Source organism: Toxorhynchites rutilus, chromosome 2 (assembly GCF_029784135.1).
Source record: "Toxorhynchites rutilus septentrionalis strain SRP chromosome 2, ASM2978413v1, whole genome shotgun sequence".
Taxonomy (NCBI): Eukaryota; Metazoa; Arthropoda; class Insecta; order Diptera; family Culicidae; genus Toxorhynchites; species Toxorhynchites rutilus.
In genome coordinates this window covers 182,456,240-182,483,027 of record NC_073745.1, presented here as the reverse complement: position 1 = coordinate 182,483,027, position 26,788 = coordinate 182,456,240, and the positions used below count along the sequence as shown (strand labels likewise).

Sequence of the window (26,788 nt, the reverse complement as noted above, 5' to 3'; positions counted from 1 at the left end):
GTACATCATCGAAATATTCCGAAGAAAGTTAAGCAAGAAACAAAAATTGAAAAAAACATAAATTTTTGAATGATTTTAATGTAGAGAAGTTTACTAATAATACAGATAATTTACTAAAAAACTAGGAAATAAAATAAGTAAAAACAACTTTTTAAGTTAAACGGTTTAATGTACTAAGAGCTGGAAAATAATTTGGCAAGTATCCGTTAGTAGTTATCACGTCCGTTCCTTCATTGATCTAGGGCAATGATGAGACTAGAATAAAATCGTGGGGGATTATGATGAAACAACTAACTGTGAATAATGGAAATCCAACCTTTATTTCTTACCTAATTTTATTCGAAATATTTTCATTATGTACTGCATTCTATTAGTCAAATCATTTCATTTGATACCAATATTGAGGGAATTGCAAAAAATACATAGTCGACCATCTAGTGGCGGTGACCTTTTTGAATTTATGTTGTTTATTATGTTTCGTGTTCTCCATGTCAAGTCATTCAGCCATTTTTTAGCGATGACCAAATTGAATTTTTCAAGACCATGGAATACGTAGTTTGATAATGACAGTAGAATTAAAGATGTCTTCCAAATTTCAGATCAATCAGTCAACATGAACGGGTTCAAGTTTCTATATATATATATATATATATATATATATATATATATATATATATATATATATATATATATATATATATATATATATATATATTAGAATATACTAATATTACATTATATATATATTAGGCTGTCAAAAAAGTCCTGCGGTATTTCCGCGAGGTATCGTTGTAAGCGCGTAGTTCTAGTTGTATTCATTGTATCGAGTCATACTATAGCTTGTTGGAAAGCTATAATATAGTCCTTGACAGTGTTTTGTTTGGTTAAGTCGTTCGTGTGTTATAGTGTCGCAAATATGGAGCAAAATAAAGAGAAAATCTGACATATTTTACAGTACTACTATGACAAAGGCAAAAATGCATCTCAAGCTACCAATAAAATTTGTGCAGTTCATGGACCCGATACAGTTTCCATTCCCACCGCACAACGATGGTTTCGACGTTTTCGTTCTGGTGTAGAGGTCGTCGAAGATGCGCCACGCTCCGGAAGGCCTGTCGTCGAAAATTGCGACAAAATCGCTGAATTAGCGGAGAAAGACCAGCATAGTAGCAGCCGTAGCATCGGTCAAGAGCTGGAGATAAGTCATCAAACCGTTATTAACCATTTGAAGAAGCTTGGATTCACAAAGAAGCTCGATGTATGTGTGCCACACACGTTGACGCAAAAAAACATCTTTGACCGTATCGACGCATGTGAACCGCTGCTGAATCGCAACAAAATCGACCCGTTTCTGAAGCGGATGGTGACTGGCGATGAAAAGTGGGTCACTTACGAATACGACAATATATATATATATATATATATATATATATATATATATATATATATATATATATATATATATATTCTTGAGAAAATGTGTAATCCGCCATTCTGTAGCGGCCTCCATCTTGGATTTACAATTTTCATAAATAACTGTGTTCTACTGGTCAAGCCCTCTCATTCGATACCCATATTAATGGGGTTTTGGGAAAACCCATATCGATGAGGTTTTGAGAACATGTAATGCGCCATTTTGCGGCCGCCGTCTTGGACTTTCAAGACCATGAAATACGCAGTTTTATAATGACACCAATTTCAGATCAATCGGTCAACAGGAAGGGGGTTGAATTTCCATTAATGTGGCACACCACTTCATACTAAGTTACAAAATTACAGAGTCACAAACATACAAACGGGTCAACCTAGATAAAACTGTTTGATAAATAAATGCAAATCATAATTATAATACGTTTACCGAGAGAAAATTGTTTTTTATGACTCGATTATCCAGAGGATTCGATTATCCGGAGTGAAAAAAAAATCAATACTCCGGATAATCGAGTCCGACTTGTATTCGGCATCCTGTCTATCCGGTCAATATTTAGTATCCGGCCGGATACCGGATATTAGAGAAAAAAAACAATAATTTCTCATTAACAGAAGATAAATCATAACCGGAACTTGTAATGCTTGTTAATTCTTTTTTGATTTGTATTTAATTAAGAGTACCCTCTCTCAGATTATCATCCCGGAAGTTCTAATGTTTTTTAAATTTTGAATACAAATAATTGGTGGATGTTCTTTGCATATTGAAATTATGTGGCACAAAATCTGTCTGGAAGGCTATGGTTATCGCAAGAGAAAGTCAATTAGGAGAATCGATCAAATCAAAAGCAAAAATTAGGCAAAAATTTCCGAATAATGAATAATAAATAATGGGTCTTAGGTATTATTGAAAAAGTATTCGTTAGAAAAAGGGAAATTTTTCATTCTATAAAATCTTTTTCCTATAGTAAAATGACCTAAAATAACGTTCTTGGAATCAAATGAATGCTGATTGATAAGGTTAATTGGATTTACTATTGAATTGATTAATAAAACACTGTGTTAATCTACAAAATCTTTAAAAAACAGAAAAAATCGATTTTTTTCTTTCCTGTATTGTTATTCACTACACCTTCACAAAAAAAACATAGAAGCATTCAAGTATTACATCTCAAAACTTGAAGCTTTAAATGAAGCTTTAGAATGATGTATATCTCATCTTCATGCGTTGGTTTTTCACAAAGTTACAGCGTTTCTAAAATCACATAAAAACTTCCGCGCTCCGTTCCCATAATTTTTGTCGAGTTTAGAATCAACGACATAGTATTGCATACTAGGAATAAGATTTAGAGGCATAGTTTTATTTAAAAATAATTATTGAAGTATTATTTGAATCCTGTTTACACTTTTTCCATGTGACACCGACTATTACCATAATAAGTACACTTATTACGAAACTCCAGGAACACTATTACCATAATGGGTACATGAAAGTGATATTTTCAAACATGTTTTTATACAATTTAATCGAATATAAGTGAGAATCTTCAAGAACAGAGTTCAAACTGCTATATTTTTGTATACTTTTGAGTTAAAATAGAGTATTTATTCGCAAATTTCTGTAAGTTGGTGACATATCTCCTCCATAATTGGTACGCTTACCCTAATGGTAATTTTTTTGTTGATTCATCGACGTAACAAGTCATACATCCATAACCGAATCATCGGAGCTAAAATCAATGCATCCAATGGAAGAGCACGACAGTGATAGATGTTTGCCTGGACGGTCATAAATTTTCCCGGCACATTCAATATTTACCACGAATTTCATCTGCTAACAAGTCGGATGAATAACGTGGTTACGATTTACGCTAATTAGTATGATATCCGCTAGGACAAAATTAATTTTCTGATTGCAACATTCACCCACATATCCGTCGGTCTGATTCAACCGCATAATAGTACTAATAAAATCGGCGTTTTATGACCACCTACACCATGTGCTTTATGTTTATTGATGATATACATCGCCCGCGATCGTTGTTTTCATACTGCCACAACAGTTGCCCGAAACAAAACCTACCTTAACCAGTTGAAGATGAGGTGAAGCAATTTGTGTTCCTATTTACTCATTCAACAAAGTCTGAGCATGAATGGATTATCGTTTTAGAATTGAGCTCTCTTCTTCACCAGGAAAAATCCATCATCCTCAAATAAAACAAGGATTCACAGCGAGAAATATTAACGTGAAAAAACAGCTATTTTAGTGACCCTTTGCTTTAACCCTTTATAAGGCCGTGGAAACATGGCAACGAATCGACTACAATTTCAGAGAACATAATCCTGTAACGAATGACACAATATTTATCTTTGGAAAAAATGTAACAATTGAAACAGTTGGAATAATTGGTGGCAATATAGTTGCCACTGCCCGTTAACCCCAAAAACACTGCCTTCTAAATTCACTTCAATGTGCCTTTGGTTATGTTGGTTATGCTGACTGACTGATGATGAATTAGAAAGGTTTTAAACTTTTCAGTTCATTCCTCTCTGTTGGTTATTCAAAAATCAAAATAATATTTCTAGTGTAGGGAAAAAACTGCAAAAAACTTTTTCATATAGAATTTCAAAGAACAAAATTAAAAGGGCCTGGCCGGGTAAAGGAGTAGAAAGTGTCCCCAAACCAAATCACCAGCTGTATGGCAAATATTGTATAGGAAATTAATAAGAAATTCTGATGGTTTATTTGAACCCCTATGTGATTTAACACAGAATCTATAGTGAAAAACGTACTTTTTCGTTTATTTCTCGCCATCCTCAAAAGCTTCGAGATAAAAATTTGAAAAAAATACAGAATGTGCATCTTACTACTGTGTATCAAGAAAAATTATAAAAAAAAATCATCAAAAATTGAAGTACTGAAAAAATATTGAGATTTTGATTTTTTTTTTGTGATTTAGAGATTCAGTACTACTATAATTCATATTTAAATGTGTTTCTACGGATTTCTAGATATGTGTGTTTTTTTTCTGTTTTTTTTCAGTGTTGTGCGGTTGAAAAAAAGTTTTTTTTGTATATTTCCAAATGGTCTGGCTGGGTAAGGGAGTAAAAAGTCCCCCAAACCAAATCACCAGCTGTATGGAAAATATTGTATAGGGTACTAAATAAAACATTTTGGCATTAGTACCATATATTTTTGTACTTATATGGTACACCATAGAATCTATGGTGAAAAATGCACCTTTTGGTTTTTTTCACGCCATTCTCAATAGCTTTGATATGAAAAAATACTGAAAGTACATCTTACTAAGGTGTATCGGTAAATATTTTTTTCATAGAAAAATCTAATAAAAAAAATTGCAATACGCAGTACAAAAAAAAATTATATTTTTTCTGGCATTTCGAAATTTTGAAAAAAATATAACTTTGAGCCCCACTTCTGCTCTAATTTTTATTTAAATGCGTTCGTACGTGTTTTTTCTACATGTGGCATAATTTTTCCTGAATTTTGAAGAGCATTGCGAGACACAAAAATAATTTTCTTTATTATTATTTTATTTTCTTGAAATCGATTATTTTATTGTATTCGTGGTTTTCAATTGTAAGATTAAAATAAAAAAATAAAAACAATTCGGATTTTTTAAGTGTTTTCTCATTAACCCGAATGATCTTTCCACAAGGACTTTATTTTTTTCTCACGGAGCTCTATCGTACCTATGAATTTGGTAAACCATCTAAATCCAATGTAAAGATAATCTCATATATTTTGAGATACGAGGAAAAAATTGTACAGCGCAATGATCTAAACATACCGACAAAATTTAGACACACGAAAAATAAAATTTAAAAAATATGAGAGCAGTAATGGGTCTCTAAATCCAAAATAAATTAAAAATGCCCAAAGGCTAAAAAAAAATTTTTTTTCGCGCAATCCTCTTAAAAATCCAAGAAAAAATTACGCTACATGTGGAAAAACAACACATACGAACGCATTTAAATAAAAATTAGAGCAAAATTGGGTCTCCGAGTAGAATTTTTTTTTCAAAATTTCGAAATGCCTGAAAATATATATATATATTTTTTGTACCGCGAAAAACACTCTAAAAATTCTGAAAAAAATCACATATACCTAAAACAGACGTAGGAAGAAATTTGGATACAAAGTAGAAAAGTACTGAATTTCAAAATGAAAAAAAAAATAATTTAAAATAAAAATAAAAATTAATTTAATTTTTTTTTAGTGTTTGATTTTTTGATGAAAAAATTGATTGAAACTATTGATCGATGATTGAGATGTACTTTCAGTATTTTTTTTCATATTTTTGTCTCGAAGCTATAGAGAATGGCGTGAAAAAAACGAAAAGGTGCATTTTTCACCATAGATCCTATGGTGTACCATATAAGGACTCAAATATATGGTACTACTGCCAAAATGTTTTATTTTGTACCCTAAAGGGTGTGTCACATCAAATTGCATCACTGAAAAAACGCTGTAGAAATTTAATTTTTAGGAATTATATCTTCAGCTGTCGCTTATAATCAGATAAGAGTGTATAGATCACGTTGGCCATGCTTCACTGTCAATTTTTCGTAAATTTGGAAAAATGTCGTCGAACGAAAAAGAGCATCGTGAATTAATCCTGCGCACTCATTTCGAGAATCCGGAGTTGTCACATCGGGCCATCGGTGAGATGCTGGGAATCGTCCAATCCACGGTCAGCAGAGTACTAAAACGATACTTCGAGAACCTAACCATCGACCGGAAGGTGAAGAACGGCAAAAATGGATGCTCCGTCAGTGAAAAAGATCACAAGCGCGTAGTTAAGCAGTTTAGACGTGATCCGAGAAGTTCGGTCCGGGATGTCGCCAATAAGCTGAATTTGTCAAGTTCATTCGTCCAGCGGACCAAGCAGCGGGAGGGCCTGCGTACATACAAGGTTCAGAAGGCTCCTAACCGCGACGAAAGGCAGAACATGGTGGGGAAGACGCGAGCCCGGAAGCTGTACACCGAAATGCTGACGAAGCCGCATTGCTTGGTAATGGACGACGAAACCTACGTCAAAGCGGACTTTCGTCAGCTGCCGGGCCTGTTGTTCTTCTCCGCAGAGGACAAATTTAGCGTTCCGGAGGAGATTCGCAAGCAGAAACTATCCAAGTTTGCCAAAAAGTGCATGGTGTGGCAAGCGATCTGCTCTTGCGGAAAGCGGAGCGCCCCCTTCGTGATGACCGGCACGGTAAACGGGCAGGTTTACCTTAAGGAGTGCCTACAGAAGCGCTTACTACCACTATTGAAGCAGCACGAGGGCCCGACCATCTTCTGGCCGGATCTCGCTTCGTGCCACTATTCAAAGGACATGTTGGAGTTGTACGAAGCCAACGGGGTCACCTTCGTGCCAAAGGAAATGAACCCGCCCAACGCTCCGGAGCTTCGCCCAATAGAGAAATATTGGGCGATTATGAAGCAGGCCCTCCGGAAGAACCCAAAAGTTGTCAAATCGGAGTCGGACTTCAAGAGAAAATGGATTTCTGTTCAAAAAAAACTACAACCTGACGTTGTACAGAACCTTATGGACGGGGTAAAGAGGAAGGTGCGAGCATACGGGCTTGGGCTCGAAGTATGAATAAAAAGAAAATGCCAAAAGTTGTTTAATAGTTTTTGTTTTACTGTCTAAAATTTTCAAAAGGATCGGTCTACTGGGCGAATTTCTACAGCGTTTTTTCCGTGATGCAATTTGATGTGAAACACCCTTTATACAATATTTTCCATACAGCTGGTGATTTGGTTAGGGGGACTTTTTACTCCCTTACCTAGTCAGACTCTTTGGAAATATAAAAAATATTTTTTTTGTACCGCGCAACACTGAAAAAAATCACACATATGTAGAAAAGCCGTAGAAACACATTTAAATATGAATTAGAGTAGTACTGAATCTCTAAATAAAAAAATTAAAAATTGTTTAGTTTCAAGATTTTTTTAGTACTAAAATTTTTGTTTTTTTTTTGGATAAATTTTCTTGATACACCGTAGTAAGCTGCACATTCAGTATTTTTTTTCAAATTTTTATCTCGAAGCTTTTGAGGATGGCGAGAAATAAACGAAAAAGTACGTTTTTCACTATAGATCCTATGTTAAACCACATAGGGGTTCAAATAAACCGTCAAAATTTCTTATTTAATATTCTATACAATATTTGCCATACAGCTAGTGATTTGGTTTGGGGACACTTTTCACTCCCTTACCCAGGCCCTTTGGCGAATGGAGGTTTTAGGGGACAAGAAATGCTGTCATGGTTATTTGACACTTCTCCCTTCTCTCTAAGGGGACTGACATACAAAAGAAACACAAATTTCTCGAGAGCTAATCAAGAAAATGGAGCCAAACTTGACATGTGAGGATGTTTGGGTACGAGATATGTTTATTTGATGGTTTAACATATCTTCCTTCTCGGAAGGGGGGGGGGGATGGTTATCAAACAAACAAAACACAAGTTTCTGCAAAACTCGAGAATTGAAAGAACTAATTGAACCAAAATTGGAATATGAGAATTGAGGAGTAGGATAATACGGGGTGATTTGGTCATATGGGGTGATTTGGACCACCCCTTTATCTCAAAAATTACGGCTCAACTTGGATATTCTATAATGTCATTTTCTTCTATTGTTGAACCGTATGTATTTGAAGTGAAAAAACTTTGGCAAAACTTCACAAGTAGAGGGAAACAGTAGCATAAATACAACAAGTACTTTGAGCGTCAAAAAATGTGAGTTTTCCGATAGTGGTTTTAAGGTTTTTCCCGCTGATTAAACAAACTTTTCGTGTATTGTGCAGTAAAGTTCTGTTCGCCTACAGAAGAGGAACAATTTGATGTAGCGAAACTGTAAGTTTGATAACAATAAATGAAATTAATTGCGTTTTAATTTTTGCGTGTTGTGTGGGGTGACATGGACACGTTTCTGTGGGGTGAATTGGTCCTACAGGTTTGAGACTTTTCTTTGGTCTAATTGATTCCAGATGTCGCTGAATTACAAGAAGAGGATGGACAGACAACGTTGGAAGAAGGAGGAGCTTGAAAGAGCCACGCAGGCCATCGAGAACGGATTTTCTTTGACCAAGCATCAAAAGTGTTTGAAAATGATGTGGTGTCTGCTATTTAAATGAAGCACAAATTTCTGTATTAGTCGAGAATTATTCAAGCAAATGAAATCAAATTAGGCATATTGAGGTTTTAGGGTGCTATAAATGTTTCTATGGTGGTTAGACTCTCCACCCCCCTCTCTAAGGGGGAGCTGCCATACAAATGAAACACAAATTTCTGCATGACTCGAAAACTAATTAAAAAAATACTAAATTTGGCATGCGAAGATTGTAGGGAACACGAAACGTTTCTATGTCTCTATGGTGGTTAGACACTCCACCTCCCTCTCTAAGGCTAGAAGATAGGAGGGGCCTGTCTTCTTTCTATCATATTTTCTGTATCAAACATTTATTCCATGTAACGGAGAAACATGTAATTTGCAAGTGGTTGAAACATATTGAACGAGAATTATGTCTGAAAATAATCTGATATTATAATGATGAGTTTTGGTAGAAGTACTAGGAATTTTTAGTAAACGGTAAATTCAACGGGGTCGATTAGAAGATCAATCAATAAACAATTCTACCATTGGACTCATGAACTTGCGCTTAGTAAGAAAACGTGGATGTTTGAAGGTATTGATAACAAAAAACAAATTTTGGGCGGGACGATGTTTGCCGGGTCAGCTAGTTATTATAATAAAAATTCATACAAATTCCAGCGGATAGGTCCCAAATTTGTTAAATATGTAACATGGTTTATCACTCAAATTGAATTTAAAAAATTCTTTAGGTTAGAATCAAAAATACCTACATAACAAGTACATACATTTGCACATAAAATAATAACAGAATCAAAAAACTAATCTATGATTAATAATCTATGAACAAAAATGAAACAACTTCATGTTACATAAAATATGTGTATGCATATAAGAGTGCCAATGAAAATGGCGATCTCAAATTTCCAAAAGTGACATTTTTAAAAATATTGATTCCTACGAAAAACTACCCTATGCAAAATTTCAGCTTAATGTTTAGTTCTAGTTTAGTTCCCAGCGTGACTGATCATCAGCAAGTCTTTTTATCAGTCTCCGAAGCCGATAATCGTTTCGGCGGCATTTTGTCTTAAGAATAATGAAATTATAAAATAAATTTATTACAAATATACATATTAAAAATTTTTTGAATTTGTGCATACATACATATGTACTTACATACCAAAAATGTCTCTAATTGTTTCCAATTTTTCAAGGTAAAACACCCACAATCCGTAATCAAGAGGAAATATAAAAGAATTTGCGTGTAGATATATCGACATCGAAAACAAATTTCTTTTTTGCCGCAACAGCGAAACATTTTAGGCCGTAAATCGAAAACGTGCCTTAATTGAAGAGAGCCGTTATAGCGGAATGCCGTATAAAGAGCGGTCGTATAGCGAGATATGGGTGTACTTCGATAGGTCCGAAATGATTACTGCCTAATTTCCATTCCAAGAGAAATATAACATGGTTTTACATACTCACGGCGATGTTTGCTGGAATCCTTTTCTCAATCGCAGTATAAATTACAAAATAATAGTAAAAATTAAACAAATGTTCATCAGTCCTGACAGTATGCTTTTTCTTTAATATACGGGTTCAATAATTTTAATGCTCCTCATACAAAATGTTACATTCTTTTGGTATTTGATACAAATTGATTATTAGATTTTTCCATAGATTACGTACGCGCGGACCACTGAGAACATTCAAACAAATCAGAAACGAAACACAAACGCCACACTTTCCATCGCATAGTAATCATCATTAGGTCGCGGTTAAGTGTTACTATTATGAGATATGAAACTTCTAATTCGTATTGCAAACACTGCTACCATTCCTAGAGTTTTTAACAAACGACTCATTTTTTGTACTTTTGCTATTCTAATCAATCTCTAACATTGTAAAGTCGATGCATTTAATGACGAGGAAAGGAAAAAAAGAATTCCAACGCAAGCTCTTCTCCCTTTCCGTTGTTAGTCATAGTGTTTACTAGTTATACTAGTATGAATATCATATACTTCAAATCAGGTCCTAAACATGATAATATTGTGTTACAGAGTTCATAGTGGCAAGAATACAAGGGACGTATGAAATGATTTGTTTTGTCACGATCATCAAGTTTGAGTATTGTTCATCTGCAACAAAACTTAATGCCACGCTAATAGCGACACACGAAAACAGAAAAGTTATTTTCTTCTTTCGTTGGCGCAGGAATTAGTTAGTGTTTTCATGTGTATTCTGATATACAACATAAACAACATAAAAAAGGGTAATCAGAAAGGGTCCTAGCTATTACAATTCTGTTTCAGTATATACAACGAATAACGTCACTTGCTATCATCTCACTATGAAATCTCTGTTTGGATAAATGTATATACGAATTGGTTTCGCAAAAATTCTCTACCTGACGTCTACAAAGACCGAAATGTATTGTCTGGAACACTTGTATTTATTATTTGTTGTGAATTATTTCGTAATGTTTTATTGCAATGGTTTCGAAACGTTCCTGCCGAAAGTGCCCATGTAAAGTTTAGCGAAGATCACAACCATATTCCTCGTTCACGTGTTGTACGCAATGCGATTATGTTACACAGCGTAACGCAAGGCAGCGCTTGTCGTGAGATACACTTTGATGCTGTTTTTTTTTGATACCATTATTTTTATTGTCCTGCAATTTGATTAATGCTTCATATTCTTAGGAGGATATATTAGTTCATTTGATCAATTTGCAAAATTGGCAGTGGTCGCGTGGAATTTCGCTCTCAAACCGTATTATTTCAGTCACAAGTTAAACATACTATCACATTTTTATGCTTAAAACTACCTAGATCTTGCTGTAACAAAAATAGTTTATCCTCGAGGTTCTGTCGAATACCTGAACGATGTCAAACCTGTTTCGTTCTTTGTTTCGCGCCGCTGCATCGCAGCTCCCAATCTTAGTCTACAAAATAAAGAGACGGCTAGCTAGCACAGTGTCTCCGCACGGGAACAGGTGGTGGAGATTTGAGGCGATCTTTCAAACTGATTGGAACAGGAATGTGCGTTTCCTGTAAAAAAGTTGGTGTAAATTTCCAGAAAATCATTTACATTTGAACAACCTTCGCATGGCCATTACGGGATATTCGTCTCCATCCATTACTTCGCCTCCACGTAGGAGATGTGATTTGTGCATCATTTCTCCTTGTGTCCTCTTCGTTTGGCTGCTGCTGCTGCTGCTTACGAACTGTTATTAGCACATCTTGCAGCAGATCAGTGGTTGCTGCTGTACATAAATTTGGAGATTTTGTCTGGGGCAACGCAGGCGTCGAGGCTGCTACAGGCTCATATTTTTCCGTTATAACATCACTCGATTCGCTAGAAGAGCAACTATGAACTTGGGCACGACCAGCCTCGCTAGGGGTAGGGCTTGTCAGTCTTTCGTTTTCGTCGCTGCTGCTTATCGTTGTTTCCGCGGGTGTAGGCGACTGCAAGCTTCGGTTGCTTTCAGACTTTATACTAACCAGTCTATAGAAATCTCGAGTAAAGTTTGTACAGGCAACTTCTTCATCATCGGAATACACTATCTGGAAAAGAACGGTAACAAAATTAACGTTCTTTATTATTTTCAATACTAAATTTTAAAAAAAAATTTTAAAAAAAGTCACACATACTTGTTCTTGTAAAAGAGCCGACACATCTTCCGTTTGCGTTTCGGCGCTAGTTAAAAAACTTGAGTTCCATATCCAATCGTGACTATCGTCTTCCAGCGCTGTGGCCAACTCGTCTTGAGACATGCTCCAGTCTTCCATCTCAGCAGTGCATGGTTCCGCGGATACTAACCATTGTTCTGGTTCCTCGGGAAGCTCCTCTAGGTGGCCCTCCTGACTCGGCTGCGGTTGTCCCGAGCTCATGGTGCAGTATCCTTCGTCGCGACTCTTCGCCGGACTCGCGGTAAGTGCTGCATTTTGTGCCTCCAAATCTCTCACTCGGTTCTTCAGAATGAAAACTTCGTCCCGTAAGCTGTCTTCCGCTACCAGCGCATCGACCACCTTCCGCATGATGTCGTCTAGGCAGGCTTCATATTGTTTTATTCTTTGGTGTAGGGATTTGTTCTCGTTTTGAAGAACCATGAGACTGTTCTCCTGACGCTGGAAACGAACCTGATAATGATAATCATGGAAATATATTATTCTGTAACATTCTCTTAGCGTTATCACTAGACGCACCTGTAATGATTTATGTTCTCGGCAAACTTGCATCGATTTCCGGTCTTTTGTCTTAATAACTTTATTCATGCTGTAAATGTAGGGAAAAGAAATATTCATTACAACTCATTTCTGTTTAAAGGAGAACTGTACAACACCCATGAAGATTCTGATTTTAGGACACCGTATCAAATTTGGTTCTATTTTTTGTCATTTTGTCATTTTTATATCCGTTGCTTTTATAATTTAGTTGTAAATGTGACTATGAATATTATATTTATTTATTTTTATCAATACGAACAATATATTAGATATACTCATAATGATGCATTTTAAGCTTGATCTACAACAAGATAATAAATGGGACTCATTCCAACCATGCATTGAAGATGATTTTAGAGTTCCGTATTTTGAATTTAACTGATATGATATGCTTATGACAAATTCTCAATACAATTCCGCCTGCCAACAACGGATCTTTAGGGGCTGTCCACATACTACGTGGACTGAAAAAGCATGATTTTAGACACCCCCCTCCCCCTCCGTGGACAAGCGTGAACATTCCTTATACCTCTCCCCCTGTTGTCCACGTGGACATTCCTCCTTTTTTTAGGAAAAAATCAAGAAATTCTATTTTTTCGCTTAAATATCATTTCTAGTTTGTTTCTATTTTCTATTCCATATTTGTATTGCTAAAAATTATAGCCTTACCAATGGTAACGATTTGTCTTGAAATCTTCAATTTTTTTCAACATTGTCCGGGAGCTCATTATTTTCTTCCGAATTCCATTTACGTTATCTCCATATCCATTTCAAAATATCGATTGTGAACTTATTCTCGAGTATTATTAAAGCTGACTGGCTGTTTGAGTTTTCAAAAATTAAGACAATGAAATCATATTTTTGTAGACATACATCTTTTCGATCATAGATGCTTCGTTTTTTCCTGAATATTTCAGAATCCTTCATGCAACTTGAGAATTCCATCCTCTCAGAACTTATGCTATGCAATAAGTTGAAGTTCTTACAAGAATCTTAACAGTTAATAATCTGGAGATGTAATATATAGTGAGTAAGGCGGGTGGAGTTTTAGAAGTGCCCTAGAAGCGTTCTGGATCGTTGATTTTAATAAAGTCTGCTTCATTTAATATTGGAACACAAACAATTGCGTGTAGTTCAGTCATTTATTAACGAATTCATAATTTGTTTTTCATACAAATGTAAAATTTTTGTATCTTTCATAAAAAAAAATTAAAAAAATTATTCATTGCTGTTTCGAAGAAATTCTCGTAGTTTTCCCGTAATACGGCACATTAGGCGGCGCACACCCTTTTCGTCCACCGTTTTGGCGATTTGATTCCACCAGTTCTTCATTTGAGTCATGTTCCTAACAAGTTTTCCCTTTGCCTTAAGCCTCCGCTTCGTGATTGCCCAGTATTTCTCTATCGGTCGGAACTGGGGGCAGTTTGGGGGGTTGAGGTCCTTCGGTATTACGCTGACCCCGTTCGTTGCGTACCATTCCATAACCGTTTTGCTGTAATGGCAGCTTGCGAGGTCCGGCCAAAACATTACTGGACGGTCGTGGGCACGAATAAACGGCAGAATCCGTTTCTGTAGGCACTCTTTTTTGTAGACTTCTGATGTCATTGTCTTGTCAGTGAGAAAGACTTTGGTTTTCTGTCCACAACTGCATATCCCCTGCCAAATCATGTACTTGCGGGCGAATTTATCCGCAAACACGAACTTAAATTTTGCAGGTACATCCCCCCGAGCCGTCGCCAAATAAAATTTTTGACCTGGGATTTGCCCAAAGTCCGCCTTCACGTAGGTCTCATCGTCCATCAGAATACATCCGTCGAACTTGGTCAGCACTTGGTCGTACAGCTTTCGAGCACGGATTCTGGCCACATTGTTCTGCTTCAGCGTCCGATTTGGCTGTTTGCTGGCTCGGAATGACCTTATTCCTTCCCGGAGACGAATTCGTCGCACCGTACTGTGAGCGGCCTGGAACTTATTGGCCAAATCGCGGTCTGAAAGATTGGGATTCCTCTTGACGGCCTTGATGACTTTCCCACGCAGTTTCCGGTCGACAGTTTCACTCCGACGCTTCGAATGCGGCTTCCGAGCCGTCGTCAATGTTTCCTTGTACTGCTTGATAACACGCCATACGGTATTTCTGGGCATTTTAAGCTGTTTAGCTAGCTTAGATGCCGACAACAATGGATTTTCAAGAAAACTGTGCACAATTTTATCTCTCCGTTCGGCTTCCATGGCGGTTGTTTACAAAATGCTATCGTTTGGTGTTATGACATAAATACATGGTGAAAGGTAATGAATTTCCCGACACGTGGGTGAAAAAAGTTTCCAAATCCGTCCACTAGGAGCGCCACAATGAGCAAAAGAATTTGTTCCAATATTAAATGAAGCAGACTTTACGTTCAGCTGCTAGCAGTACTTGTTGGAATTCATCGAAACTAGTTGCTTGGTAGAAGCTGATGATACAGATTTTCTTCCAGTCCTACCAGACCCTGCCATAACTTTCTTCAAGTGAAAACCTGCTTCGGGGTTCCATTCAGTTGCTAAGATTTTTTTAACTCAACATTCTTGTGAATGATTTGCCCTTCAGAATTCGCTACAAATATGTATTTTCGTCGCGTTTATAAAACAAATCGCAAATTGAGATACGTCCCTTCAAGTGTTTTTCGGTAAAATAAACCCTTATTCCGGAATCCGGCCGGATTTGAAATTAGCACAATGTTGCGATCTTTAAGAGGATATTCTAGTCTATAAATTAAAAAAAACCATTTTATTCTTTTCATATTTCTCTAATTCAAACATATAAGAATATATCATAGAAGAGACTTTTCGAAAATCTCATTATTTACCAAGTTATAACCATTTTAGTGATGCGATATCTTATCTAGTACGGCCATAACAATCAACTTCAAACGCGTTTTTCTCGAAACATGTTTTTTCAAACTGGCTTACACGATATCTCAAATTCTACTTATCCGATCTATATTTATATGAATATAATCTGTATGCATCTCTCTATCGCATGAACCTATAAACAATCATAATTTCGTAACTTTACTATTTTAAAAAAATAAAGAAACTTGAAAAAAATGTTTCAAGCACCTTTTTTTTTGTTCAAATTTCCGCCATTTTGTCAAAAAAACACGTTTTTGACTTGTCCGAGGTTCATGCGATAGTGGCATCTTTACTGATTCAGAATCTGTTCGATTTGTTTGTTTTAGATAACCAGAAGGGCTGGAATCTTGTACGGCATGGCACAAATTCGTGTCTCTATTCCCCTTAATCTGATCGAGTCAAATCCTATCGGATTGTGCAAATGTTGCAACCTTGAATGCAGAATGCAAAAGTTTATTTTGTTCTGATTGCGATATGTCAAATCCGATCGGGTTCCGTAATATGGGTTAATATGTAGTCCATGCATTGTAGGTGATTTTCGACATCTGTAGCGAATCTACTAATTCATGTGCATCAAGGATTAATCTTTTCTTTTAATTAATTAGCAGCAGCAGCAGCATGAACTTTCCAGACAACCTTAAAAGAAGCGTATTACAAAAATTACCAGACATCAATGAAGAACAACATCATTGCAAGAAATAGATCTCCAGAGATACGGCCCGTACACTCATGGAAGAATTTGTTGTTCCTTTCAATGTTCAGAAATTCTTGAGAGTTTTTAATCAAGAGCAAAAGCTGAATTCAACCCGCACTTAAGTCGTGATATTTAATACTACAAAAAATCCAACATTCTTTGTGTTATTGGGTGTCTTTATCCTGACGGATTAAATGGCCCTCTATTACCGATTGGAATAAATTGATGGATCCTAGTTCATGTGCGTTATCTTCAGAATATAAATTTCAGGAAAGAGGTTCAGTCATATGAAAAAAATATGGATGTTTGACCGAGCAGCACTCTTAGGCAGTTCAGTCTTTTTATTGATGAATACTGAGTATTCAGGGCAGGCATGAAGTTCAAAAAGTCGTGTAAATACAAAACAGATCTCATTCAATTTTGACTATTAACTTGAATATTTTACTTTAAAAAATACTTATCGTGTCCACGTGGATATTATCAAAGCCCCCTCCCCCCTCACCGTGGACTAGCGTGGACATTTTCGTAACCCCTACCTCCCCTAAAGTTGTCCACGTGGTTTGTAGACAGCCCCTTATAGTAGCATGTCCGAAAATGGACCTGAAACTGGCTGTTATTTATGGTTCTTGTGCAAAGGATGAAATGGATGAAATCCCTGAGCCAAGTTGTGACGCGATCCGTGCCGAGGGATGAATGGTCGGAGGCAGTGTTGCCATTTTTCCATCTGTACCAGAGAGGTTAAAAATCTTTCTCATCTGTACTTTTTCTTCCAAAAATCTATACCATCGGAAATATTCGTTGTAGAGAAAAATCTATTTTATTAGCATGAAAAATACTCATTTATTTACTACAGATACTACATTTACATTTGCAAGTCATTCGCGGTTTAGATAGATAGTTATTCTGAAGCTAGATTGCATACTATCATTTATTCAAATTTCGAGCTGCCGCTTCTAAATTTTATCAAATCTTTTGATCTCAAAATAGCGTTCATCATATCGTTGCAAAGTCGCTTTTCGCTTATTTTTGTTCTGATTATGTTCATAAAAAATTCGTAGCGAAAGGGTTAAAAGTCACTTCTTTTAACATTTCGCTACGAATTTTTTATGAACATAATCAGAACAATCAGAAAAAGAACGACTCCTTCGTACCAAAACTTACGATACGCTAAACAATGACGAACAACTAATGAAGAAGGCAGAGAGAATCGCAAAATTTTAGCGTTGATGGATTCTGAGAAATGAACGAATGATTGATTTCTCGGTCTGTGAGACCAGTGCCCAAGTATAGGAGGGTTAAGCGGTCTAATCCAAATGAAATTCACGCAGCCTGGAAACTAACGATGGATAAAGCTTCCTTGTGTCAACTCGCAAGCAAAAACTCCATCCAATGGAACGTCAAACCGTCAAAGATCTGGGCCAAGAAACATGGTATTTCAAAACTCCAAAAACACTGGCAATCTGAAGTCTTTCGAGACTAGCGGCGCCTAACTTGTGGTGCTATAAAAGCTCGAGAAGACGTCAGCAAAGTTACTAGTGCAGCGAAGACTCATCGCGAAGAACTTCCGAAAACCATGAAGCTGCAAATGAACCTCCATCACGTTAAAGCAGCATCGAGTGGGCTATCCAGGAGGTTCATAAAAGACGCTGTGGATCTATCTCTAATCTAAGAGTCTTGGGTCCACAAAGGAAGATTACTAAGTATTCAAACAGGTTCAGGAAAGTTGTTCTACGATAACAAGACTGACTCCCCAAGACGGCAGGCTTTGTTAATGCAAATATTAAATGCTTTCCTATTACAGAGTCCTTTCGACGGGACATCGCTGCAGTCGGCTTATTTTCCTGGCGACGTCCCTGAGGTTCCTACCCAAGAGGTTGTGGCATCTGTAAACTACTGCAGGGAAATCAACAAAAACATCGTCATCGGCTCATCACACTATGTAGGAAAATACCGACATTAACAAACCGAGGTGGGTGTTTTTTAGGATTTCTCTCGTCAAATAACACAGGTTAATGAACCAACGTTCACAATTGCTATCAGACAAAATGTCTTGGACTTAACACTGTGCAGCCCGGTAATTTTAGAGCAAATTTATAACTGGTACGTTTCGGAAGAGACGTCTTTGTCTGATCATATACACATTATTTTTAAATTGGAGATCCCAAAGAAAAATAACTGAGAGCGGTATTCCCTCGAAATCGAGTCGAAAACTTTCAATACAATTATGAGGTCGATTCAGCAGCTTGAATCAGTTTCAAAAGAATTGAACGAAAAAATAGTATGTGGCTACAACATGAACTGTTCACTAAGAATAGTTTCTTCGACGAGGAATGTTCCTTGGTGGAACAAAATACTTGAACGACTTTGCCAAACAGCGAGGGTTGAACAGTTTCAAAACAAAAGTTACTTCGGAATGGACTCAATATAAGAGAGTCCTAACCGAATACAGCAGAGAACTAATACGATCTAAACGAAAATACTGGGCACATAACTGCGAAAATATTGAAAATATCCAAATATCCCAATTGTGCAAAACTCAATAAAACTCTAGCAAAAGATTACTCAAACGGGCTAAATTCTTTTAACACGTTCGTCGCCCAACGCGACGTTTTTGAGATTCTTGCAAGGCCCAATATGCGATAAAATAATTAAATGAACTTAGTTTGTAGACAACTGTTGCATGATCTAGCAGTATTTTTCTTAATTTAAAGACGAATTGAAAACAATAACACATGCCATATTATATGGGTTTCGCAACAAACTGCAGTACAAACCATCCGTATTATATATTAGTAAAAATTATAGTACAAACATTATAATAATATGGTTATGATTTTTTTTTATTTTTCTACACATCGTATAGTTACATTAAGGTGCCTATTCTATCAAATTCCTTCTAAAAATCCTATTCAATTTGAACGAGAAAAGTGTCACCTCGGTAACGGGGCTCCGAAAGTGTTAAAGAGGACGACGGGTCGTTCAAGAATACTTCCTCAGAAGTCTTAGACTTACTAATGAAGACTCACTTCCCGGGATTTACATCTGTTAACTCTGATTCTAGTCCTAGCAACAATGGTGGAGAAGAATGCGGTCGAAGGAGACTTACAGGACCTGAGGTCGCCAACATAATCGCTGGATTGGTTTTCACGAGGGCCAAAGTAGAAAACGTGATGAGATTCTTGCTGCCTTACAAATCAGCAGGTGCAGGATCCTTCCAGTCCTGAATCAAAATGAAATAATACAAATCTGATACTATAGCACATTCCTTCGATATGGAGGCTTATTAAAGAAGTTTTCATTCCAAAAGCGGGGAAACTTAATAAGAAATAATAAGATGATAAGAAATACCTCTGTATATTTACAGGACTTATAACGGGACACTAAATATCCGAGCAAATACCTTTTTTTTTTCGCTTTTGTAACGCCGAAAGCGAAACCTCGGAACATTTGCTCTGCAATTACGGAGCGGAGCGTCTAGACTTCAATACCTTGATAAAGCTATTCTGGAGCCCATGGAAGTTTGGGTTGTGTCGCCAATATGGATTAGAAATTTCATCAGACAGATTATTCTAAACTGGCACCTATCTTGCCATATATACAATCTCGCAGCGTGAACTGACGGCCTCCTCCTGAATACAGCTATAAAACGTGTTTCGGTGACTGGATTGTTCGTTGGAAAAAGTGTATTGTTCCCATCTGGCTATTTTGAAGGCGATAATATAAATTTAGATGATAAATATGCAATTTCTTTAAAAACACAAATTCCCGGTATATATTTGAGGCACGTTGACAATCGCAAACTCTTTCATTTCACATCAAACTCCAAATCTGTTGGCAGACATTGCGATTCACCTTTCTCCTCTTATCATGCAAAAATGGGAGACGAAAAAATGTATACATTTCCGTAACTTGTATGTTTGTTTTGCTTATACCATACTGCAACCTTTTTTTCTCTTTTCCTACAGCAGGCAGCTTCTCGTTGGTTTAAGGCCCTAGCGTTTCTGCGGAAATCACGCTGGTTTCGCCCAATGTGCGGTGCTCTCGTTTTGCCCCAAGCTATGAGTGTTTGCCCAGAAGATTATTGTTCCTCACAACGAAAATAGCTGATGTTGTTCAAACAAAGGGTTCCAAGGGCTAGGAGGAATGTTTCAGTGATTCTCGCATTCCGTTCGTCAACACAACGAGAGGGTGCAACTAGGGAGATACGTTTGAGGCTAACTGGTAGTTAAAACTGAATTTTCCTAAGCCAACAAGTAAATTTGTCCCTGCTTGACATTCGGTTGTGGAGCGGATATAAGGAAAACCATTTCATCCCCCAGCAATGAATGTTTTATATATATTGCGTTTGTCAGATCGGCAAACAAGATAATGGGGAGGAATTGCAGAAAAACTCTATCCTGCCTGTGTTTTTGGAGAGTATGCGTCCATTGATTAGGCGGATTTGCTAATGAACCTGATCAATATGAAAAAAACCTGTCCATGCATATAAGTTGATCCAAGTCGCAGGTTAGTTGCCAAGTTTTGTTCCTCCCAGCTTCCGATTTGAAATTGCCTAGTTGCTATTCCACGAACCAGAGCATGTTTGACGGCAGTTAATTATTTCGCAAGCATCATAGCCACTTGTAGGGTAAAAACACTAACTTTGCGAAAAAGTGATCAAAACCTTTTTCAAACGATTTTTTTTTGACGTAGGATTAAGTCTATCGGGAACATATTGAGAGTACAAATTGAATAACTAAATATCGGTGGCGTCACGAAAATTGTCCAGCGCTCAATTATTGCTCGATCATTTCTTAATCGATTCACGAGTTTTTTGCACTCTCCCTTACAATCTATAGCAACAAAGATGATTACAAAACAATATGATAGGCCATATGTTAAAATAGGGTTGAAATAAGAGTTTCTAATTTCCCGTTCATTAGTGTAGACCACTAGATGTTTCCCTGACACATGGTCGACTGGGATGGGGGTCACGCGTATTCTAGATCTTGACACTCAATGGGTGTATTATTTGGCAACTCAACTCAAAAACACATACTAAATTCTCGGATCGTCATCTTTGAGAAATCAGCAAAAAATCCAGAACCAACAAATAAATGAGAAAGAAATAAAATTGATGTGGTTATAAGATGTGGAGTAATGATGCTGGTGCAACAAGTATATAATCGCTTGTAGCCGAGTGTATGTCAATTGCCATCGGAATAGCGTTCAAGGTAAATTTTCAATGCATTGACATGAAACAAAGTGTGACATGCGATCAGCTTGTGTATTGTTCTGCGAGGGCAAAAATGAATCATCAATAATTGTATCGTCAACTCATTCTACAATAATAAACCATTTCAGGGAACCCAAACCATTCTACTACACAGTTATTTCTAAAATTTCGCAGCATTCTAAAATAATATCCGTCAATAATGAAATAATTTTTCAAATCACTTACATTTCCAAATGTTCCTTTATTTCTTTTTCAAGCGTAGGCGAATTACATTGGCTCTGGAAGAAAAAGAAAACATTGTATTAGAATATTTTATAGCGATATCTATATATATATATATATATATATATATATATATATATATATATATATATATATATATATATATATATATATATATATATATATATATATATATATATATATGTATATATATATATATATATATATATATATATATATATATATATATATCCATTTATATATATATATATATATATATATATATATATATATATATATATATATATATATATATATATATATATATATATATAGAAATGGATTTCTGTATGTCTGTCTGTCTGACTCTTATGGACTCGGAAACTACTGATGTAGGGGTTTTTGGGGCCGGGAAAGGTTTGCGTGATAGCTTGAGACCCCTCTCCCCTCTCTAAGGGGGGGGGGTCTGCCATACAAATGAAACACAAATTTCTGCATTACTCGATAATTATTCAAGCAAATGAAACGAAATTTGGCATATTGAGGTTTAAGGGTGCAATAAATGTTTATATGTTGGTTAGACTCTCCGCCCCCTTCTTTAGGAGGAGGGGGGGGGGTGTGCGCCATACAAATGAAACACAAATTTCTGCATTACTCGAGAATTATTAAAGCAAATGAAACCAAATTAGACATCTGAAGGTTTAAGGGTGCAATAAATGTTTCTATGGTGGTTAGACTCTCCGCCCCCCTCTCTAGGAGGAGGGGGGTAGGGTTTGGCGCACCATACAAGTGAAACACAAATTTCTGCATTACTCGAGAATTATTCAAGCAAATGAAATCAAATTAGGCAACTGAAGGTTTAAGGGTGCAATAAATGTTTCTATGGTGGTTAGACACTCCTCCTTTCTCTCTGAGGGGGTGGTTACTGCCATACAAATGGTTAGATTCTCCGCCTTCCTCTCTAAGGGTGGGCTGCCATACAAATGAAACACAAATTTCTGCATTACTCGAGAATTATTCAAGAAAATGAAACCAAATTAGGCATCTGAACGTTTAAGGGTTCAATAAATGTTTCTATGGTGGATAGACTCTCCGCCCCCTCTCTAAGGGGGGGCTGCCATACAAATGAAGCATACATTTCTGCATAATTCAAGAACTAATCAAGCAAACTGAACCACATTTGGCATAAAAAGGTTTTAGGGAGCAAGAAACATTTCTAAGGTGGTTCAACACACCTCCTACCTTTCTGAAGAGGGGAGGGGGGAGGTCTGAAACAGTTTTGTTAGAAATACTAGGAATTTTATAGTAAAAGGTGAATTCAATGGGATAAATTAAAAGATCAATCAATGAACAGTTCTGCGACTGGACTCATGAACTTGCTCATAGTAAGAAAAATTGGATGTTTGAAGGTATTGATAACAAAACACAAATTTTTGGCGCTACGAAGTTTGCCAGGTCAGCTAGTAACAATATAATAATTAAGAAATTTCGCACTCTAACAGTTGACGATCAACACGATAACCTTAAACTTAAGTAACTGAACCTGTAAAAATAAACGAATTAATAAAAAAAACTCGATAACTTCTTGGTGAGTCATGTTTTTTTTTATACCCAGCAGAAGAGACATATCCGCTTTAGCTTTCGTGCACTGGGGCTGTCATCAGAACAGCACTTCGAGCCTGGGTCCTTGACTCTATCGCGGAAAGTAACTAATCAGCTGACAAAGTTAGTAATATCGTAAACAGCGACGGAAGAAGTGCCAACTGGCACATTAGGATCGACGACAGCAATGGAAAACGGACATGATACGGAAACGAATGAGATTCGACGCTAACTACCGACGAGTTTTCTGCTACATCTTGCTGAATTACGTGCGAGTTGATGGTACCGTTACTCCGGTTTCGGTAAAACCTTGGTAGGCCTCCGAGTATGTTTTAGACAACCGAGAAAACAACTGGGAAAGAAACAATAGCGCGATGAATAAGACAAGCGGTCAAGCCAACACGTTTGCCTATGCTCAACCGAGTGCACCTTATCACATGTTGCTCTTCAAGGGGTTGCTTTTGTTTCTTTAATCCAGGAAAATTATGCCACCCCAACCAAAACCCAGCCTCTTGTGTTTCTTACTACGTTTTTGTACCTATTAGAAAATTTGATTTACGACTCTAGGTGAATAGACCCAGCTTATTTCCTACATGTACCTATCATTTCAATAATAATTCAAACAAATTTAGATATGAAACAACGCAAAAATCTATTCTGTTTAGAATATGTGAAATTGTTCATTTTACCACCATCATGTGATCACTTTACCCCACACTGAGAAGATGTTCGGACCGGTCCTCGGTCCTTTCAAGGAAGGTATACCGCGGGAAACATCTCATGTACCGTGGGTTGTTTCATGATCATTCCTCCTGTTCCCAAGCAACTGGAGAGACGTTTCATATGTTCGAACTTCGGCCACATGGGGAAGCACTGCTGGAGGCCTGATAGATCCAAACTATTCAAGCACAAAAATCAACTAAATTTTTGTATGCTAGATGTTTGCTCAACCCTTTTATTATAGGAGGCGATTTCAATGCTTGAACAAAGTGGGGAAGCAGATGCACTGAATCGAGAGGATCTGTTATACTAGAAGCTCTGACGTGGCGTTGTGTAGTGAGGACACAATCACAACCTTCCGCAGAGATTGTGCCGTGGAGCTGCCGGCCTAGAATAGCACTTCGGGTCGAGGTCCCCGTCCCTGTCGTAGAAGGCGACTAATCGGGTGACAACGCGAGTAAGGGCGCGGTAAAGCCTATTGAGAATGCACGGTGGAAATACCGTGTACAGGAGCAGCGAGAGGAGTGCCGAGCACATCAGGATCGACGCCAGTAAGATATGTACAACGACTATGTACAACGAGCGGAGATAGCGGCCCGGAGTTGGGACCCAACCAAAATGGAGACAACTAACAAAACAAACGAAGAACGAAGAAACAGTATGATGGATACAGGAGACCAAGCCAACGCGTTCGCTGGTAGTAAAAAGCTGCTGCGATCGCCAATACTGAAACAAGTGGTACCACCAGGTCCTAGTGGCAGTAATGGAGGAATACCCGAGACCCAGCAAAGTCGAGGGATCAATCCCCTGTTCCTGCCAAAGTCCAGCGGTAGTTTAACCCAGGAAGGAGGGTTGACTGGAGAAAGCATACTGAACACGATCATGATAAGGGTCAAAGAACTAGACACATTCGTGCAGGACAAACCCAACGTGCATAAAGAGATCAAGACCAGGGTGTCGGGTATAAGATCTCTCTTGGGACGAGCTATGAAGGAGCACGATGGACTCGTCGAAAGGACGAAAACTGCCGAGAAAACACTCGCAGAAGCGTTGCAAAAAGCTGCAGCTGGACAGGTGACGCCAAAGATTCCTCGAAACCGTTCGGAAAAAAGAAAAAAAGATTCACCAGCAGAAGAAGAAATGCTCAAAAAACGCAAGGACGACCACGACAACGACGATCAAGGCGATAGTGCCGCCCAGGGCGACAGCGAAGAGCTGGTTGACAGCGACGACCAGAGCGGCACCGATAGCAAAAGAAACGACTGGAGCACGGTCACGAGAAGAAACAAGAAAAAAATAGTGAACGAGCAAAAAGAGAGGGAGAGAAAAGAGAAAACGGTGAAAAAAAAGAAGAAAGAGGATGAAAAGAAACAGGGGCCAAATGACAAGAAGCCTAACCCTCGGCGGGCGAGAGGCAAAGGCGATGCACTCATCGTCGAAGCCAAGGGCGACGTATCATATGCTGACCTCTTCAAAAAAATGCGAGAGGAACCTGGCCTCAAGAAACTGGAGGAGAGCGTGGTGAAGTCTAGGCGCACCCAGAATGGCGAAATGCTGTTCGAGCTGAAGAGAGACACAGAAATCAGGAGCTCTGCATTTAAGGATCTTGTCGAAAGGGCTCTCGGTGATGGAGCGAACGTAAGGACCTTATCCTCCGAGTCATCGATTGAATGCAGGAACCTCAGTCTGTTCACTACCGAGATGGACCTGCGTCAGAAGTTGGAGGAGGAAAACATCGTGGGCAAAGTTCCGATGAAAATCCGATTAAGAAATGCGTATCGCGGGACGCAGACCGCAACGATTCGTCTCCCAACGGACGCAGCGAACAAGCTGCTGAAGCTAGAGAGTATAAACGTCTGCTGGGCTGTGGGTCGTTTTAGAATTGTTCCGCCTGTCCCAAAGCAATTGGAGCGATGTTTCAAGTGTTTAAACTTCGGCCATCTGGCGAAAGGCTGCTTGGAGCCAGATAGATCCAAACTGTGCAGGAAATGCGGAATAGAGGGACACTTTGCCAGCGACTGCAAGGGAAAGCCAAGGTGTATGCTCTGCGAGGACAGTAATGACCATACGACGGGAGGCTTTAATTGCCCTGTGTACAAACAGGCGAGGGCAAGCGAACAGTGATGGAGATAATCCAAATAAATCTCAACCATTGTGACACCGCACAGGAACTGTTGTGGCAGTCAACGACAGAAACAAAATGTGATGTCGCAATTATCGCGGAGCCGTATCGCATTCCCCCCGGTAACGGTAATTGGGTGACGGATAAAGTGGGAATGGCCGCCATCCAGGTCATGGGCCGATATCCCATTCAGGAGGTAGTCTCGAGGACTCGCGAGGGTTTCGTGATCACAAAGATCAACGGAATTTTCATCTGCAGTTGCTACGCACCTCCCAGATGGACGATGGACCAGTTCCACTATATGCTGGATGTCCTCACCGAGGAGCTCGCTGAACGAAAACCAGTCGTTATAGGAGGGGATTTCAATACCTGGGCAGCAGATTGGGGAAGCAGATGCACCAACGCGAGAGGGACTTGCTTACTAGAAGCTCTGGCCAAGCTGGATGTTACCCTGTGCAACGAGGGTACCACTAGTACCTTCCGTCGAGATGGCCGAGAGTCCATCATCGACTTGACTTTTTGCAGTCCGTCGTTAATGACAAAAATGAGAT

The 26,788-nt window shown here is 38.0% G+C and overlaps 1 protein-coding gene across 4 annotated transcripts in view; it reads right to left on the bottom strand.

The window, feature by feature from the left end:
• Positions 1-10,101: 10,101 nt before the first annotated feature.
• LOC129765304 (uncharacterized) overlaps positions 10,102-26,788 on the bottom strand; it is a 163,165-nt gene continuing 146,478 nt past the window's right edge. For all 4 annotated transcript variants that reach the window (XM_055765467.1, XM_055765469.1, XM_055765468.1 and 1 more), the window contains 5 exons: positions 21,797-21,849; positions 12,753-12,822; positions 12,198-12,686; positions 11,646-12,110; positions 10,102-11,594 (listed from right to left, as the gene is read on the bottom strand). In XM_055765467.1, the coding sequence (XP_055621442.1) occupies positions 11,508-11,594; positions 11,646-12,110; positions 12,198-12,686; positions 12,753-12,822; positions 21,797-21,849 (1,164 nt within the window). In that variant the 3' untranslated portion in view covers positions 10,102-11,507. The remainder of the gene's footprint in view (positions 11,595-11,645; positions 12,111-12,197; positions 12,687-12,752; positions 12,823-21,796; positions 21,850-26,788) is intronic.